Here is an 18,966-nt window from a genome sequence, read left to right as displayed (position 1 = left end):
ACTGTAACATTTCCTTCTTAGTTTGATACATTTGTCTTCTGTTATCACAATATAGACAAGCAATGTATCGGTTAATTGACGTACGGAAATGTACGGAAAAGCATTCTCTTGTGTAAGATTCTCTTGTACACCATCACATTGTAAAAACCCTTCAGATATAGGTGCTATTAATAATAAACAAGGTTTAGGGTTATCGATTTGCATTGATTTTCACAATGAAAAGTATGTTGTTTTTTTCTTTTGCTTAAAACCGTGTTCAGCTTGCTAATATGATTATAATATCATCCAGCTGGGTCTACGCTTCCTTTCTTACAGTCCAGATTATCCCCTGTCCTACAGCACATTGTTTTGGAAGCTTTTACATAAATGAAACAGCATTTGAAGCACCTCTTACTGGCTTGAGGTTAATTGGGGTGCCACACCTCAGCCAATCTGGAAATTGCCAATGGGTAATACAACTTTTCGCACACCCAAAAAGGATGTGGCAGCAGCTAAGGATGTTAGACTATGTGCTGAATTTTTATTCTTCATAAATTTGTAAGCATTGCTAGTAACATTCGCAAACGAGGCATTAATATGGAAAGAAGAAAATAGATGTCTTCATCTTTTTTTTAAGAGCAATATTTTCACAAAGCAGTCAGGCACCTAGAAGCTGATAGCAAAAGTTAACTAAATGCCGTAATTCAAGAAAACGTGCAAGCCTTTTTTTCATTACAGAGGCAGGGGCGGTTTTGTTTAGAATCATGCCTTACACGGGTGCCCCATTACTGTATCGTGCAGCCCAGGCACCCACTCTGAGATGGCTAGTAGATGCTGGCTGATTCCATTAAATGTATTAACTTAGCTACTTTAACATGTTAATAGGAAAAAAAAAAAATAGTTCTGCAAGCCAACAGCAAGGGACACAAAATTCAGTTGAGATATGAATTATGCAGAAAATACAAAGTAAAACTACTTAATGTCTGAAAAAAAAAATGATCACTGACTTACTGTAAATAAATGTTCTTTCACCCTTTGCTTTGGTCCCTAATATGGGATACCAACTACTGACAGCAGTTTATCTTGCTTTTGGCAATTCCAGCACATCAATTAACTTTTATCAAATCTTAAAATTTTTGTACTTGCAGTTGCTACAAATCAAATGCTGCTCAAAAAACATTTGTATGTGTTTGTTTGCATTTCGGATATGGCAGAGATGGACCTGTGAAGATAATGCATTGATATATGATACACCCCATGAAAAACAACAAATACTGAAGAACACAGGCCAAGTGTGCGTGCGTGCGTGCGTGGGTGCGTGCGTGCGTGCGTGCGTGCGTGCGTGCGTGCGTGCGTGCGTGCGTGCGTGCGTGCGTGCGTGCGTGCGTGCGTGCGTGCGTGCGTGCGTGTGTGCGTGGAGTAAATTAGGAATAGTACGGTGAGGTAGCATAGAGACTTTGAGGCATATACAGTAAAGAGAGTGAAATAGTTAGAGAGTCAGATGGACAGAGATAATAGTGCCTTGGAGCCAGTGTCCATATCTCTTGCCACCAATGACTCCACCAGCTGCACAACGACTAATAGACTCTGTCTTATCTGCTTCTCTCCCCTTCTCCATCGTTCCATCCTATCTTTCCGTACTCAAAGCTGCCCCATCTTTCTACTTAACAGGTTCACCACAATTTCATTTTCATCACACTTCAGTCTTCTCTTTACCCCTTCTATCTCACTCTCAAAACTCTTAAATCGGATCTGTCTCTCGCTTTCTGTCTTTTTTTTAGGCTGGTCTGCTTCTCATAATTTTCCATTCATCACTCTATCATCTCCAAAAAACAAAAGTTCATCCAGTCATCTCAAATCAAACCAGATCATTCAAAGATGCACTTCCTAGATATTTAGGTATCCCATTCAAATCACACACTTGTCTATGTGACGATCTATTTATCATCATGATAATTTGCAACAGTTAATCTTGTATAACAATGTCGTAGAAATATTATTTGACATCCTTTTCAGCTTCACTTATTTTCAGAAACAGTAATATTCAGAAAAAATTATATTTTTCCCACTGAAATCAAATCCTACAACATTTGTTGCTCAAGTAATTGATGCACTATTTTTTTTGTCATTACTGTACTGAACTACAGGTACTTTCATGATGAGTGTCAACATCTCAAACACGCCCCTGCCATGATTTTAAGCTGGAGTGTTTCTATATGAGCAAGTAACCTGAGAGTATGAATTTGAGGATGTACTTTTATACTTGTGTTTCTTTTATTGTTTTTCAGATGACCCAAGAGCAGTATATCCTTGCAGCCCAGCCCAACCCGCTTCACCAGCGAGGGGCATCAGTTTGCAGCAACCAGGTTTACCCAGCAGTGGGCATCTACGGTTGGAGGAAGAGATGCTTGTACTTTTTCATCCTCCTCCTCCTTGTCACTATGATTGTCAATCTGGCCCTCACCATTTGGATCCTGAAAGTCATGAACTTCACGCAGGTAAGAGGGGTGTCTGTTTGTCCTTGAGATGCCAGGATTGTGTATGGTATTGTGCTTCTTTGAAAAGGCTCTATGAGGTGGTTTAAATGGTTTGTTGGTTGTAACAGAATTATTTTAAAATTGTTATTATAAAGGACTTTTCAGTGTAGCTGATACATTTTTTATATCCTATTTTTTATGGCTATTTCTACTTTAGTGAAAGTTATTGTTGTCGATTTTGCTACTATTACTGAAGACCAAGCTGTGTTTAGTTCTTCTCAAGGGAGGGAACAGCAGTGCAGGGATGAGGAGGTAGTACAGCTAAAGAATATGGCTAAGGAAAGTCTTCTAGCACTATGCATAAACGACAAAGACATAAACCATATAACTGTGTGATACAAAAAAGGGCATATAAAAGGTCTTTTTATAGGCAGTGAAAAGAAAGGGATACTTGAAGAAAAAAAGAGAATGCATGAACTCAAGCACAGGTTTAATTTGGTAGACCAAAGATTGGAGATATTTTTTTTTTTTTTCATTTATATTTCAACCAGCCACATTGGGTGTGCACATTACAAAAGAATACTAAGTGAATTATAAAGCTTTACCTCTGAAAGGTGTTTTCACTACATGTTTGTTCATGATAGTTGTGACAGCACAGTTCCTCAAAAAAGACTAACACCACAAGAGACATGGGGGAAAAGCAGCTGACCTGTCTCTTTGGACATTCCTCTCTTATCAGTGTCCCTTCAGCATTTTTTCTTGATCTAGTAGCAGGGTGAGACAGTTGTTCACTTTTATGTGTACAAACAAAGAGAGAAGAGAAAGAGAGTTCATCCTTCAACAAGGTCACTTCTTTATTTAATTGTTTCAACAATATTGATCCAAATCCACATCCAAGTTGAACTGATTTGCCTGTGCTCCAAGTTTTAATAATGTCTGTTAAACAATCAAATAGTAAATGTCACAGACAGTATTTTCTAAAAGACGGAAACACCCATTCAGAAAGTGAGTGATGGATGTGGAAAATAAGACGTTTTATAGGGTTGAGTGGTTGCCTCTCCATGTGTGGTGTAGACATACTTTTTGAACATTCGTGCTTAACATCTCTTTTCTGTCCTCTACCCCTGTGAACCTAAGAGAGTCTGTTTCACTGCTCTATAGAGCCCAAAGTAAGTAGATGTTGAGATGACACATTCAGTGTGCAGTGTACTAGTTTATTATTTTTTGTTGAGCCATAAAAGTAAGCCTTTATGGCTTTGGCAGCAGTCTAAGCATAGTGGCTCAGACATTCTGTCTCTGGCCACCTCCTCTAGCTCCTTTAGGGCAACATGGAAGCGTTCCCAAGCCAACTGACAGATAGTATCCCTCTACATGTCTTAGGTCTGCCCTGGGGCCTGGTTGGACATGCGTAAAAATACCGCAAAAATACCTCTTTCACTTAGGCTGAAATACACTTTATAAGTGAGAGTTCAGCCACCCTACATAGCACACTCCTTGTATCCACTATCACTAATTTTTTTGTCATTCAGCACATATCATGACTGTGAGTGTCAGAAAGTATAGTGACTGGTAAACATAAAGCCTTGCTTTTTTAACTTAACTTACTCTTCACCACCACAGACGGGTTAAGAGTCTGTGTTACTGCAGATGCTTCCCCAATTTGCCTGTCAATCTCATGCTTCACTCTTCACTCAGTCATGAAAAAGATTCCAAGATACCCAAACTACTCTACTTGTGGCAGCACCTAATCCCAAATATTCAGACGACATTTCATGGCAGGAATAAATATTTCTTTGTACTATTAAAATCCCGAAAGGGGATATGTTTCATTTTACGTGTGACTTTAATGTGACATCACATTAGTGTTGTCAGTTGTGTTTTAGGAGTAGCTTGGGGCATACTGAGTTTGGTATTCATTTAAAAAGAGAGAAAATGATAGTGTGACACTACTAAAAGTCCAGAGAACAGAATTATAGCATATAGATATAGTTATGCACACTCCACCTTCGCAGCATGGAATGTGGGTGTATCGTGTTAGCGAAACCGAGGAATCACAAGAAAAGTGAACACAAAATTAAAATTCAGTTCAATTATAAATCCCTGAAGATACATTAATTAATGCTATTATTAATGGTTTCAGTGTATATATATATATATATATATATATATATATATATATATATATATATATATATATATATACAGGGCTGCACATAAGTGGGCCGCCAGAGCGCATGCGCCGTCAAAATCCACAGTGCGCTGTCAATCTTGTGCTGCGAAGCGCTTTTGCGTACCAACAGCTGGGGCTCATTTTATTGGTTGTGGCCAGACCAGAATACTAATATTAAAAAATCTATTGGGAGAGCTTTTCCCCAGAACCGCCACTTAAAGTTGGTACTGGCCAATCACAGCGCGTCCTTACTCCCCCTCCATGCTCGTTGCAGGAAGAGAGGTAAGGATCAGCTTTACTGAACAAACCCTGACACGTCTCGTCAAAATGTCCAAGAAGCAAGCGCCATTAAGTAATTATTTTGGCGTTCCACCGCCACCAACTACAAAGAGACGCCAAACTGAACCACTACCCGAATCGAACAGAAAACGTGTGTTCGCCGAGAAGTGGCTGCAAGATGTTACGCGGCGACACGTACCGTACGTTCGCGCTCCCGCGTATCCTACCCCGTAAGCTCTGCGTTGGTGCAACGCGGAACCATAAATCAGCCAGTGTCCGTCACTGCGTGCAGCAGTTACCTGCGCCAGCAAGACGCTGCTCTCTAATGGCTCAAAGTTTATGAAAACCCCAAATAAAAAATAAATTAGAGAATATTTTGTGAAATCAATAAACAATTCCATCATCCAAATTATAACAAATAAAGGTTCAACATATCTATTGAAATAGATTAACTTTTACACCATATTCTAGTTGAATTATTGAAATAAATTAACTTTTACACCATATTCTAGTTGAATTATTGAAATAAATTAACTTTTACACCATATTCTAGTTGAATTATTGAAATAAATTAACTTTTACACCATATTCTAGTTGAATTATTGAAATAAGTTAACTTTTACACCAAATTCTAGTTGAATTATTGAAATAATTTAACTTTTACACCATATTCTAGTTGAATTATTGAAATAAATTAACTTTGTAAAGGACCATATTGAGCCATTCATCTTTATAAGTGAATAAATATCGTTTTCCTGCATCCCTATTTTATCGGTCCGGCGAGACGGGTCACCGTGTTTTTGGAGGCCCAAGTCACATATCCAGGGGCTCCTCTGAGCACCAGACCAAAATAATTATGTGCAGCCCTGTATATATACATACATACATACGGTACATACATACAGTGGGGCAAACAAGTATTTAGTCAGCCACCAATTGTGCAAGTTCTCCCACTTAAAAAGATGAGAGGGGCCTGTAATTTTCATCACAGGTATATCTCAACTATGAGAGACAAAATGGGAAAAAAAATAAATAAATCCAGAAAATCACATTGTCTGATTTTAAAGAATAAAGAATAAGAAGAGAGTAAGAAGAATAAAGAAGGTATTTGCAAATTATAGTGGGAAATAAGTATTTGGTCAATAACAAAAGTTAATCTCACTACTTTGTTATATACCCTTTGTTGCCAATGACAGAGGTCAAATGTTTTCTGTAAGTCTTCACAAGGTTTTCACACACTGTTGCTGGTATTTTGGCCCATTCCTCCATGCAGATCTCCTCTAGAGCAGTGATGTTTTGGGGCTGTCAATGGGCAACACAGACTTTCAACTCCCTCCAAAGATTTTCTTTGGGGTTGAGATCTGGAGACTGGCTAGGCCACTCCAGGACCGTGAAAAGTTTCTTACAAAGCCACTCCTTCATAGCCTAAGCGGTGTGTTTGGGATCATTGTCATGCTGAAAGACCCAGCTACGTTTCATCTCCAATGCCCCTTGCTGATGGAAGGAGTTTTCACTCAAAATCTCACGATACATGGCCCCATTCATTCTTTCCCTTACACAGATCAGTCGTCCTCATCCCTTTGCAGAAAAAAAGCCTTCAATGGATGATGTTTCCACCCCCATGCTTCAAAGTAGGTTTGGTGTTCTTTGGATGCAACTCAGCTCTCTTTCTCCTCCAAACATGACAAGTTGTGTTTCTACCAAAAAGTTCTATTTTGGTTTCATTTGACCATATAACATTCTCTTCTGCATCATCCAAATGCTCTCTAGCAAACGTCAGACGGGCCTGGACATGTACTGGCTTAAGCAGGGAGACACATCTGGCACTGCAGGATTTGAGTCCCTGGCGTCGTAGTGTGTTACTGATGGTAACCTGTTACTTTGGTCCCAGCTTTTTGCAGGTCATTCACTAGGTCCCCCCGGTGTTCTTCTGAGATTTTTACTCACTGTTCTTGTGATCATTTTTACCCACAGGGTGAAATCTTGCGTGGAGCCCCAGATCGAGGGAGATTATCAGTGGTCTTGTATGTCTTCCATTTTCTAATAATTGCTCCCACAGTTGATTTCTTCACACCAAGCTGCTTACCTATTGCAGATTCAGTCTTCCCAGCCTGGTGCAGGTCTACAATTTTATTTCTCACATCCTTTGACAGCTCTTTGGTCTTGGTCATAGTGGAGTTTGGAGTGTGACTGAGGTTGTGGACAGGTGTTGTTGGGCCACAGTCCTATGTGAACAGGGGAGGGCTTAATTTCAATTTTAAGGCCCAGCTCTGAGGCCTTAGTCTGAGACCAGCCTCGAGTTTCATTACAGCTGACTGCATGGTTTTGGGAACAAAGGAATTAAGAAAGACTCCAAAGCCCAGCGGGGTTTGTAGTCCATCGCCGGGGAGGTGTCAAAAAAGTTCGTGCCTGAGGTGACGCGCGTACAGTAAGGACAGTGAATTGGTCTGCAGGCACTGCTGACGTCAGCGCATCCAGCAGTGGTTAAATAGAGGTGACTTCGCGAACCTCGTCCTCTTTTCCTCCCGCTCTCTTTTCCTTCAAGTATCTTTTTCTCTAGCGCTGAGGAAAAGGGCCGCTCTTCACCAGGAACACCTGCGGAGCGTAACCGATCAGCTGTTAACCAAGGAACGCTGTTCGTGCTCTCCGATAATCTCTCTTCGTGCTGCTCTCTCCGATTCTCTCCTCGCTCCAAGTTTTCTCTTTGCACGAGGAACTGTTGCGTTTCGCAAGGACTACCTCATCTCCGATCAGCGTGACCAGCCTCAGCCGAGGAGCATACCGCCAGCTGTTTCGTGAAGCCCACGCCCTCATCAGCATTAAAATGGATTTACCCGCGACGTTCCGACAAAGGGAACGGGGACCCGTGTGTACCGAGACGACGTGACCAGGCTAGGACGACCAGGAAGGGGGACCGTCCGGCTGCCAGCAACGCTGCATCATCTTTTTTTGTTTCAGAGGCGGAAAGAGAGGAGAAACGGGAGCCGCTCGCACTGAATCACCAGTGGGAGCGTTAAATCAGTGCCTTGTGGACCGGGACTCGAACCAGGAGTTCTAAAAATCCCAGGACGCCACCCACTACCTCCAGGGCAGCTCAAAGTAAGAGGCTTGTGTTTGGGCAGAGTTAGTTTAACACTAGCTCCTGAGTGGGAAATAGCAGAGCGATAAAGGTACCGGCAGTAAGAGATCACGCCCTTATTCTTGTGTAGCATGTCGACGGTCTCTCATGCGGTCGTTACGTGTGTATTATACTGTGACTGTTTTCCTTTCCTTCTCACTAACCCACACGGACACGTTAGTACCTAGACCATCAGGCCTCCGAGACTTTCAATATCTGGGTGGAGAAACCTTCCCCGTCATTTTGAAAAGCGCGCGACTCAGTCACCACGTGACTTTGTCAGCCATCTTTCCTTTTGCCTCACCACGTGTATGAACGGCCATCGTGACGTTGTCCGCCATTTTGGTTGTAGGTCCACATGACGTTGTTTGCCCTTTTGCTTAGATCCATGCAGCGCTGCCTGCCATTTTGTTTGGTCCGCGTGACGTGATGTTGTTCTGACACACACACACACACACACACACACACACACACACACACACACACACACACACACACACACACACACACACACACACACACACACACACACACACACACACACACACACATTTTACGTTTAATGTTTTGTTAGTTGTTGTTTTGTGTAGTTTAGGCATTGGAATTTATCCTAAGTGTTGTTTTATCATCTTTTTGACACTTGTGTAAATAAATTCTGATTAAGTTGAATGGGAGAAGTTGTTTGTTTGTGTTTATCTTATTCATATTTGTCATAGCTGCTGGTTGCAAAGGTCTGTGCTCGGACTCCTTCCTTCACTATTATTCTGAGGAATAACTTACCTTGAGACTGATTTTGCTGTTTAGTTATCATTTTCCTGATTAAGTCAGGTGGTGCCCCATTTTGATTAATTCATTTTGATCATTCAATTTGATAAATATACTTTATTATTATTAATAATTGTCGAAGGACAATTATTAATAACTCTTTGATAACTGAACCAGCACCCCCTCTGTGGCACAACAGTGTCTTTTATACTGATAACGAGTTAAAACATGTGCCATTAATACAGGTAACGAGTGGAGGACAGAGGATCTTATTAAAAAAGAAGTTATATGTCTGTGAAAGCCAGAGATCTTGATTGTTTGTAGGCGACCAAATACTTATTTTACAGAGGAATTTACCAATTAATTCAGTAAAAATCCTACATTGTGATTTCCTGTATTCATTCCCCCCATTCTGTCTCTCAAAGAAACTTGGCCAAGTTGAGTCGAGCCGAGCTGAGATGAGTAGAGCCGAGTAGGTACCAGTGGAAAATAGTTGAAGTGTACCTATGATGAAAATTGCAGGCCTCTCTCATCTTTTTAAGTGAGAGAACTTGCACAATTGGTGGCTGACTAAATACTTTTTTGCCCCACTGTATGTGTGTATGTTAGTTCTATCTTAGGCACTGATAGACCTATTGTTTCGTCAGTGTTGTAATGGCATTCATGTTTATTTTCCGATCTCTCAAAGATACAAACAGAAAGTAAAGGATCCTGCCCCCTTGAAACTAAGAGGATTATCATTCTTTTTTTTTAAATTCATTCAAAGCAGGTGGCCAGGAAATGTGTATAGAAAGAGGGGAGAAGTCACACAGGAGAGACCAACAGGCCAGAATTCAAATCCGCGTCGCTTGCACGAGGGCAACGGCCCCTGCTAATGATGCCCGCCTAATTCCACCCAAGTGGAATGGAATTCTAATTAGTAGGACAGCAAAAAAAAAATGTAGAGGAAAGTATCCTGAACAAGTACTCACATCTGTTCTTGGTTCTCAGGGAGAAATACATAGTTTTGCTTAATCTTGTTCTGAACATGGTTTGGTTTCATTTTGTCTACAAATTACCGGTAACTAGAGGTTGACTGATACAGGTTTTTTTGAAGCCGATAATGATTTAACTGATTACCATTGTCAGACTATTACTGTACTGAAAATATATTATACAGTATATGGATAGTCCTTTAAATTATAATGAAATAAAAAGAATAGAGGTGCCTTTTACTCATGCTTAAGATTGTCAAAGATTAAATGTGTTTGAGTGATGTCTTGATTTAGTTTAGTATAATAAGATGGTAAGGAGGTTTGCCAATGCTCAAATTAATATATTAGGCTTTGGTAATGTATTAACAGATTCTTGCAAAAGCTTTCTTTCAGTACTGCCTGTAAATGTCACACCTAAAATAGTTAGTGTTTATGGTACTACAAATACATGACAGAAAAAGAGACAAAAAAAAGACATGAAAATTGAACAGAAGACAATACTCAAATTATTCCTTTGTAGATGTATCTGCTGTTTTGCCAACAGGTTATGGTAAAAGTTTAATTTATTCTTGAGCACAACACACTCTCCGCTTGACTCGTTTTTGTTGCTCTCAATATGTCACCTTGTTCATTGTACTGTATATTAGCAATCAGCTATTAGTTCCCATCCATATTACCACAAGGATACTTTACCTGTGTATATTTTATGGTATCTGTGGTCATCAGCTCATTTTCTCCAGGCTACAAAAACAACACCCAGTGCATTCATGCTTCTCAGGAGATTGTAGCCCTCTGTGCAGCAAAGCAGATCATAACCTGATACTTGTCACCTCCATTTACAGACTCATTATTTCGAGGCAACCTTTGACCAAAAAAACAATAAGGAAGTAGTCACAGAAACAGGAGAAACTACAGGGGTGATTTTGTGGCTCCAGACCAGGATGCACTTCATGATGTACAATACAGACTACAACTGTCCCTTTATTAGCTTCTATTTTAGCTTCTGTTTGAAGAACACCACCCCCACCAACACAGTGAGGAGCTTCATTAATAACAAGCTCTGGATCACCATTGACCTGAAGGAGCTTCTGTCCAAGCAGAAGAAAGACAGGAGGTAGATATGAAGTTTAATTTGCTAATTCTTTTTGTCGGACAAGACATTTTTAGGTTGGTTTTTTTTTTTTAGATAGATATGGAATTATTGATGCATGTCTGGAGAAAACACAAAAAGGAGGGTTTCCAGGAAAAAAGGGTGGAAAGAAAGCACCAACAGAAGAATGTGCAGGATTTGTGGTCACTGATGAAAAGAAAAGAGAAAGACCACTGACTTCAAGTTGAGGAGGGATCAGACTGCTGGAAACGCTGGATAGAGCCCTTGAGCTGCACATGTTTTTCTCCAAGAGTAGCTAAGGCGGGAGCTCTTTCTTTTTTAACCAGGCTGTAAATATTCAATTCAATTCAAACCGGCCATTGACCCTGACATCACACCTGGCAAAGACCCTAGAGAGGCTGGTCCACCACCACTTGTGCCCCCTCTGAGCTCCTCCGCGGACCCGCTGCAGTTCGCCTACCAGCTGAGCATCGGGGTTGAGGACGCCGTCATCGCCGTCAGGCGATGCTAGACGCCAAAAAGCGCGGCCACCCTTCATCTGGTTGGTTCAGACAGAAAAAACTTTGCGCCTCAAGCCCCATAATACGGTTTGACGTACATGAACGAAAATCGGTACACACCTGTATCATGTCGCAACTAAAAGAAAAGTCTCTTGGCGCCATGGCCGAAACCGAACAGGAAGTCGGCCATTTTGAACATTCGGAATTAATTGCGTAATTTTGGAGCAATATATGCCATTCCTTCGAGAGTTAATTCAGCCCGAACCGTATCATGAACCCAGATGTGTTATACATCAAAATGTGCGTCTCCATCCTGCGACTACACGCATTACTTTTCTCTTTCAAAAGTGTTACCGTGGCGACGCTAGACGCCAACAAGCGGACCCCCCCTTCATCTGATTGGTCCATATTTGATAGTTCCCCAAAAGGCACCAAATTTGGCATGCAAGGCCTGCCAGGCCTGGCGATAAATTTCATCTTTCATGGTTTGCATTAATGGGCGTGGCAAAATGGCTCAACAGCGCCCCCCGGAAAACTTTGTGCCTCAAGCCCCACAATACGGTTTGACGTACATGCACGAAAATCGCTACACACCTGTATCATGTCACAACTAAAAGAAAAGTCTCTTGGCGCCATGGCCGAAACCGAACAGGAAGTCGGCCATTTTGAATAAATTGTGTCATTTTGGCGAAATTTATGCCATTCCTTCGGCAGTTAATTCAGCCCAAACCGTAACGTGCACCCAGGTGTGTTATACATCAAAATGTGCGTCTACATCCGACATGCGACACCACGCATTACTTTTCTCTTTCAAAAGTGTTACCGTGGCGACGCTAGACGCCAAAAGGCGCGCCCCCCCTTCATGTGATTGGTCCATATTTGATAGTTCTCCAAAAGTCACCAAATTTTGCATGCAAGCCAGACTTGGCGATAAATTTGATATTTCATGGTTTGCATTCATGGGCGTGGCCTAACGGCTCAACAGCGCCCCCTAGAACAGTGATTCTTAACCATAGGGCCGCGGCCCAATGTTGGGCCGCGAGCGCCATCTAGTGGGCCGCAAAAAAAAATTCAGTTTTGTAAGTGTGGGCCGCGGGGGCCGCGGGACTGCATAGCAACTCCCGACCAAATGAGGAGAAGACACTCAGCTAGCTGTACGTGTAATAGTAAGAGAAATGGTGTGTTTTTACAGAAAAAAATCCTTTATTTTGCACAGAGTAGGTTTAGATCCGCCAGGATCAGGGATCCTACGGCGTAGGGTCTGCGTCGATTTACGCGGAACCATAATTCAGGCTTAAGGCGGACGTAATTGAAGCCACCATGAGAAGGGGGAAGGGGGGCGTGATTTGCCAGTGATTGCCCGGCGGCGGCTCCGTGGGGCTCGCTGCCGAGAAGGAGACGAGACTCCCGGGGGAGCTGCCCCGCAGAGGCGGGCCGGAGAGCCGGAGGAGCCGCCCGACTGAGCGGGAGCCGACGCGTCCCCCCGGCCGCGGAGCCCGCTGCCGCTCGGGCGGCGGCGGGTTCCGTCGTTACTGCTGAAGGATGGTAGATGCGTGGGCTGAAGTGTCTGCTGGACTGGACTGTTGTTGCAAAAGCATCGGAAAGTGACTGGGCTGCAGCGCGGACAGCTGCGGGCTCGGATGAAGCCCGACACGCTGAGTCCTGTCAACTGATTAATTTAATATCTTAAATAAAATAAATCTTAAAACACCCATGTTTGAGTCCAGATACAGCTGTGAGGCAGCTTTCTCCACAATGAACATAATTAAAACTAAATATCGTTCCAGGTTCACCAGCAGCACCTTCACATGAGAACCTGACACCATCCAGCCCAGATTTAAAGTCCTGACAGGAGAAAGCTCAGTTATCTCACTGAACAACAGAAAGTGGGGGCATAAGATTATAAGAGGGGAAGAAAGAGAAACTGTAAAACTGTTCAATTGTTAAGATGTGTTTATATTCATTTAGTATAAAAATGTGTTGAGACAATTAAAAAAGAAAAGGGGAAATACAAACTGCTGGTAGAGAAATAAAATAAGATAGCATTTGAAAAATAAAATAAAATCAATTTTATTTTTAAGAGAGTGTTAAGTGGCAAATATTTTTGAAATGTACTTTTTTAATATAACAGTCAGATGCAGATGTTGATACAACTATGAGGCTACTTGAATATATACACACACATAATATATATATATATATATATATATATATATATATATATATATATATATATATATATATATATATATATATATATATATAATGATGTTCTGGACCTTCGCTTGAGTAAATCTTCTCTAAATGGACCTCTTAAAGTTTTAGTCGAATACCCCTGCTATACAATTTTAATATTTAATGGGCCCCGGGCCACTCTGTACTGAAAAAATTGGGCCCCAAGGTCAGAAAGGTTAAGAACCCCTGCCCTAGAATACTTTTATCTGCCATAACTTTTGAATGGTTTGACATAGGAAGTCGTGGGTGGTGTCATGGGACTCTAATGAGTCCTTAAGCTTCGTTGGCCTTAATTAGCCCCGCCCCTTCTTCTGATTGGTTGTCCCGATTTTCTGCTATAACTTTGGAATGGTTTAACATAGAGAGTCGTGGGTGGTGTCATCAGATTCTGTATGGAGTCCTTGACCTTCATTGGCCTGAATTAGCCCCGCCCCTTCTTCTGATTGGTTGTCCCTTTTTTCTGCTATAACTTTTGAATGGTTTGACATAGGAAGTCGTGGGTGGTGTCAGGGGAATCTGTAATGAGTCCTTAAGCTTCGTTGGCCTTAATTAGCCCCGCCCCTTCTTCTGATTGGTTGTCCCGATTTTCTGCTATAACTTTGGAATGGTTTGACATAGAGAGTTGTGGGTGGTGTCATCAGATTCTGTATGGAGTCCTTGACCTTCATTGGCCTGAATTAGCCCCGCCCCTTCTTCTGATTGGTTGTCCCTTTTTTCTGCTATATCTTTTGAATGGTTTGACATAGGAAGTCGTGGGTGGTGTTATTTCTGATATGCTTATGGGGGCGGTGGCCGTGAGTGCGAGGGCCCGTTCATCGCTGCTTGCAGCTTTAATTTGACATTATTATTGTATTGGAAGTATTCAGATCAACATCAAACACCAAAGTTTACATTATATTTATTAGTTTATATTTTTGACATAATAATACAACAACAGCATGTTTTAAAAATCTCCTATTACTGTTTTATTGTCATTTGAAAAATATAATTTAAAGGTAAACAGAACATTTAAAAAAAATATTTTGGGATTCATTGTAATTAATCTGGAATTAACTATTAAGATCTTTGCATGAATCCTGATGTTGAAAGGGCACCTAACCCTCAGCAGAAGTCATATAAGGAGTTGCTTAACAACTGTTTTTATTTTATTTTTTTAACGTTTTTTTGGCTGTCACCATTAAAATTATAACAAACTTGGTGCAGTATAATGAAGGCCTTTCTCAAACTTTATTATTATTACTTTTTTTTTTTAGTTTCCAGATTAGTTTCTCATTGTTATTGTTGTTGAAGAGACAACTTTGGCAATAAATTACAAAGCTATGTTATTACTATGGCTTGTGGGGATAACGGGATAGAAACTTGTTTGTGTGTTTGTGAACAGCAAGCGAGAAGGAAAGCTGGGAGCTTGTGTAACTGTTTGTTTGCATGCCAGCAATTTATCAATTCTTTATGCTGATCTGTCTTTATGTTTAACTATGTGTGAATTTTCAGACTTCTGTGTGTTCTGTGTCTTTGGGACCTTTGCTGCAGAGAAATTCAATTTCAGTTGTCAATCACCAATCAGCGTGTCTGGACTTGACTGCAGTGTGTCTTTGCATGCATATCTGTGTTTACTTTTCAACCCATCACCTTTTCAATATACAGTGTTCGGTCTCTTCCTAATATAGTCTGTCTATGTTTAACATTCCCTGTCCCTTTAATGCTGCACTGCATGTTGTCACAAAAGGTGTTTTTAGATTAGAGCCCGCTATGTTCTACACGTGTTGGGGAATGTAAACACAGGGTGTGTTATTGCTTCGCTGGTGCCTAAATCCGAGTTGAGGGGGGGGACTCGTGAGGCGTTATCGAGTGGAACTATGTAAAATGACGACCCGCTGTCCGTCTGGTCGGCCTTGCTGGCTTCACCAACAGCAACAGAAGAGTTGGATGATGCAGGAGATGGGCTGGATGGAGGATCCATGCTGAATAACAATGGGATTACAGTTTAGCAACTTCAATCATGTTGCACAAATATGACCAGCAGTCTTCCTCTGCCATTCCTGCTGCTGTGTTCGCTGAACTCAAATAACGTCTTTCTGAAGCTCTTCAGCTTGTTAATGATTTTGTTTCTGTCACTTTACCAGCCAGTTGCAGATTTCATTCCTATAATATGCTGATTTATGACATCCATGGCTCTGAGGATGAGGAGCTCCTGGACATCCTCCCCTTGTCATCAACAAATCACATCCATCTCCCATCACCCCAAGTCAGTTCTGTTTACATTAGTCCAGACTAATAAGTGTACCCTCAGAGACGAGTAATTCTCTGGGCCAGCTCGACATTCCACTGCATGTGTGTAAATATAAAAAGGACAGGTGATACGCTTGATTTTTAGTGTAAAAAGATCAGCGCTCACCTTGGCTCCATGTCATTGACAGCTACAAATCAAGCCAGAAATCTGGGTGTAATTATTGACTCAGACCTGAACTTCAACAGCCATCTAAAGTTTATCACTAAATATGCCTACTACCACCTAAAAAACATTGCTAGAATTAAGGGGATTCTGTCTAAACAAGACATGTAAAAATGTATTCATGCATTCATTTTCAGGAGGTTGGATTATTGCAATGGCATCTTTACAGGCCTTAACAAGAAATCAATCAGGCAGCTGCAGCTGATCCAGAACGCTGCCGCCAGAGTCCTTACAAACACCAGGAAACTGGACCATATTACACCGGTCATGAAATCACTACACTGGCTTCCAGTGAGTCAAAGGATAGAGTTTAAAATCTTACTACTGGTCTACAAAGCACTGAATGGTCTTGGACCAAAATACATGCTGGATCTGTTAGTTCCTATGAAGCTCCCAGACCCCTGAGGTTCATCTGGATCTGGTTTGTTGTGGTTCCCAAGAACAAGAACCAAGCAAGGTGAGGCAGCGTTCAGTTATTCTGGTCCTCACCGGTGGAACAAACTTCCTGTAGACCTGAGGTCTGCTCCAACTGTAGATCCTTTAAATCAGGCCTAAAAACATTACTGTTTACTCAAGCGTACTCCTAAATTAAATACTTACCAGCTGGACTCTACTGCCCGTATTTTTTTCTTACTTTCTTTTTCTTATTTTACTCCTTTTCTTATCATCTTATTCATAATTTTATTCAATCTTATTTGTTATTTACTGTCTAATTATGTCTTGCCGCTTTTAATGTCAATGTAAAGCACTTTGAATTACCTTGTGTTGAATTGTGCTATATAAATAAACTTAAACCTTAAACGTGGGGTATCCGCCAACCTAATAAGGGGTTAAAGAAACTTTAAAAATAAGGTTAAAAATAATGGCTTTATAGTACACTGAAATCTAAACACATAAGTTATTTATCAGTATTTTGAATTACAATTTTATTCAACCACATTACCCTCAGTACATGTTTTAAAATAGCAGCATTTGTGTTTCAAGTGCAGTCTACACTCCAGAGAGCCACTTTCTTCAGCCACTTTGTGTACTCCTACTCACACGAAAGTGATACACAGTAGATCAATAAGAGTGAAACTGTCAGAAGTCTGTTATGTGCTTCAGCTTTCACACACAGGTTTGTCAATCACTACGACAGCGGGGGCGACCATGGTCCTCAAGAGCTGGAGTCCTGCACGTTTTAGGCCACGTTTACACGTAGCCGGGTATTTACAAAAACGGATATTTTCCCCTCTACGTTTTCAAAAAAATCCTCGTTTACACGGACCCGTATGAAAACGCTCTTAACGTCATGCAAGCCAATCAGAATCCTGGAAAAACATCAACAAATGACACGTGTGTAACTTCCAGTTAAGGGCTGATTTATGGTTCCGCGTTACATTAACGCAGAGCCTACGGCGTAGGGTACGCGGCGACGCGCACGTACCTTGCGCGTCGCCGCGTACCCTACGCCGTCGATTTAACGCGGAACCATAATTCAGGCTTCATGCTGCTGGCTGACGCGCTCACAGGCTTGAATGAGCAGGAGGCTGGACGGGGGGGGGGAGTTACTTTTAAGTGTGACTTTAGAATATTAAACAGGTAAAATACAAGAAAATATTGACGGTGGCCAAACTAATTGTAAACACAGGTCGCACACATGACGCTGGTGAGTTTCTGGTGCATAATGTGACGTTCTGAAGCTTAAATCTCCGTTTTCCTCCGTTTAGACGCAAACGGGAAAACGGAGTTTTTGAAAATCTCCACTTTGGCCGGAGTTTTCAGAAATGATCGTTTTTGGTGACTTTGACCTCCGTTTCCGTGTAAACGGACGGCCAAAACGCATGAAAACGCCTCCGTTTTTGTAAATACCCGGCTACGTGTAAACGGGGCCTTAGATGTTGCCTTTTATCCACACACCTGATTCTAATTAAAGGTCATCATCAGCTCATGATTCAGGCCTACAAGTCTGATCATGACACAGTAATTTGTGTGGTGGTGTGTTGAAGGAGGGAAACATCTCAAACTTGCAGAACTGCGGCTCTTGAGGACCATGGTTCCCCACCTCTCCACTAGGGGCATAAAATAAAACTTTATTCTGGTTTTCTGGTTTTATTTTTAAGATTAGTCTTATATGGCTATTTAGGGCCTATATAACATCTAAAATGCAAATATGAGCAATGCCACTTCTGTCTTATTATGTAGTACTGGTAATAGATAAAAACAGCCCCAATCAAATATTTGTAATAATCGAATATTTTGCTAACCTTAACTATTCTATTCTACAGTATATGACAAAACTAATCCAGGATGTGACAATGATGCCGGTGAAATAGGTTTTCTTGCTGACATCTCACCAGAGCAACCTGCCAAACAATGTCTAATACAGAGACAGTAGTATATTAACGATAATGTATTTTAGCATTTACCATGATTGTTTTCTAACCATAACCAAGTAAAGTAATTTCAGAAAATCAACAACATTACAGTGTTTGGATCAAATTTCCATCGGAAGCTACCTGAAAGACATCTGGAGGAAAAAAAAATGAAAGAATGATGATAAGATACAAAATTCATCATAATATGCTCTCAAACTTATATCCCATTGTTGAATGCATGAGAGGCAAGCAGAGCAGGCAGGAGAGAAGAGAGCAACATAGGGAGTTATTCAAGACCAGCATGACAAATGAACCAGCAGGGGCAAGGAGAAAAGATGGGACAATATGAAACCACAGGGTTTGAAGAGACACAGATGTCTCTTCAAAAACAGACATGACAAAGACATGACAAAGGCACCAGACAGAGTACTCAAAATTATTATATTTTTCATGTATGCCTGCATTTTATAAGTGATAGGATAAACCAATAGAAGTATCAATAGAAAAGACGTATTCATGATTTTGCAAGCATATTCTTAAATAGCTTGG

At 41.1% G+C, this 18,966-nt stretch overlaps 1 protein-coding gene across 1 annotated transcript in view; it reads left to right on the top strand.

Moving 5' to 3' along the window:
• Positions 1–2,267: 2,267 nt before the first annotated feature.
• Positions 2,268–18,966, top strand: part of LOC133444384 (zeta-sarcoglycan) — a 317,653-nt gene continuing 300,954 nt past the window's right edge. Inside the window, exon 1 of the mRNA XM_061722143.1 lies at positions 2,268–2,477. Coding sequence (XP_061578127.1) covers positions 2,268–2,477 — 210 coding nt within the window. The remainder of the gene's footprint in view (positions 2,478–18,966) is intronic.

This window comes from Cololabis saira, chromosome 1 (assembly GCF_033807715.1).
Source record: "Cololabis saira isolate AMF1-May2022 chromosome 1, fColSai1.1, whole genome shotgun sequence".
NCBI classification, from domain to species: Eukaryota; Metazoa; Chordata; class Actinopteri; order Beloniformes; family Belonidae; genus Cololabis; species Cololabis saira.
The sequence above is the reverse complement of the archived record's forward strand: the minus strand, read 5'-3'. Positions and strand labels throughout refer to the sequence as shown.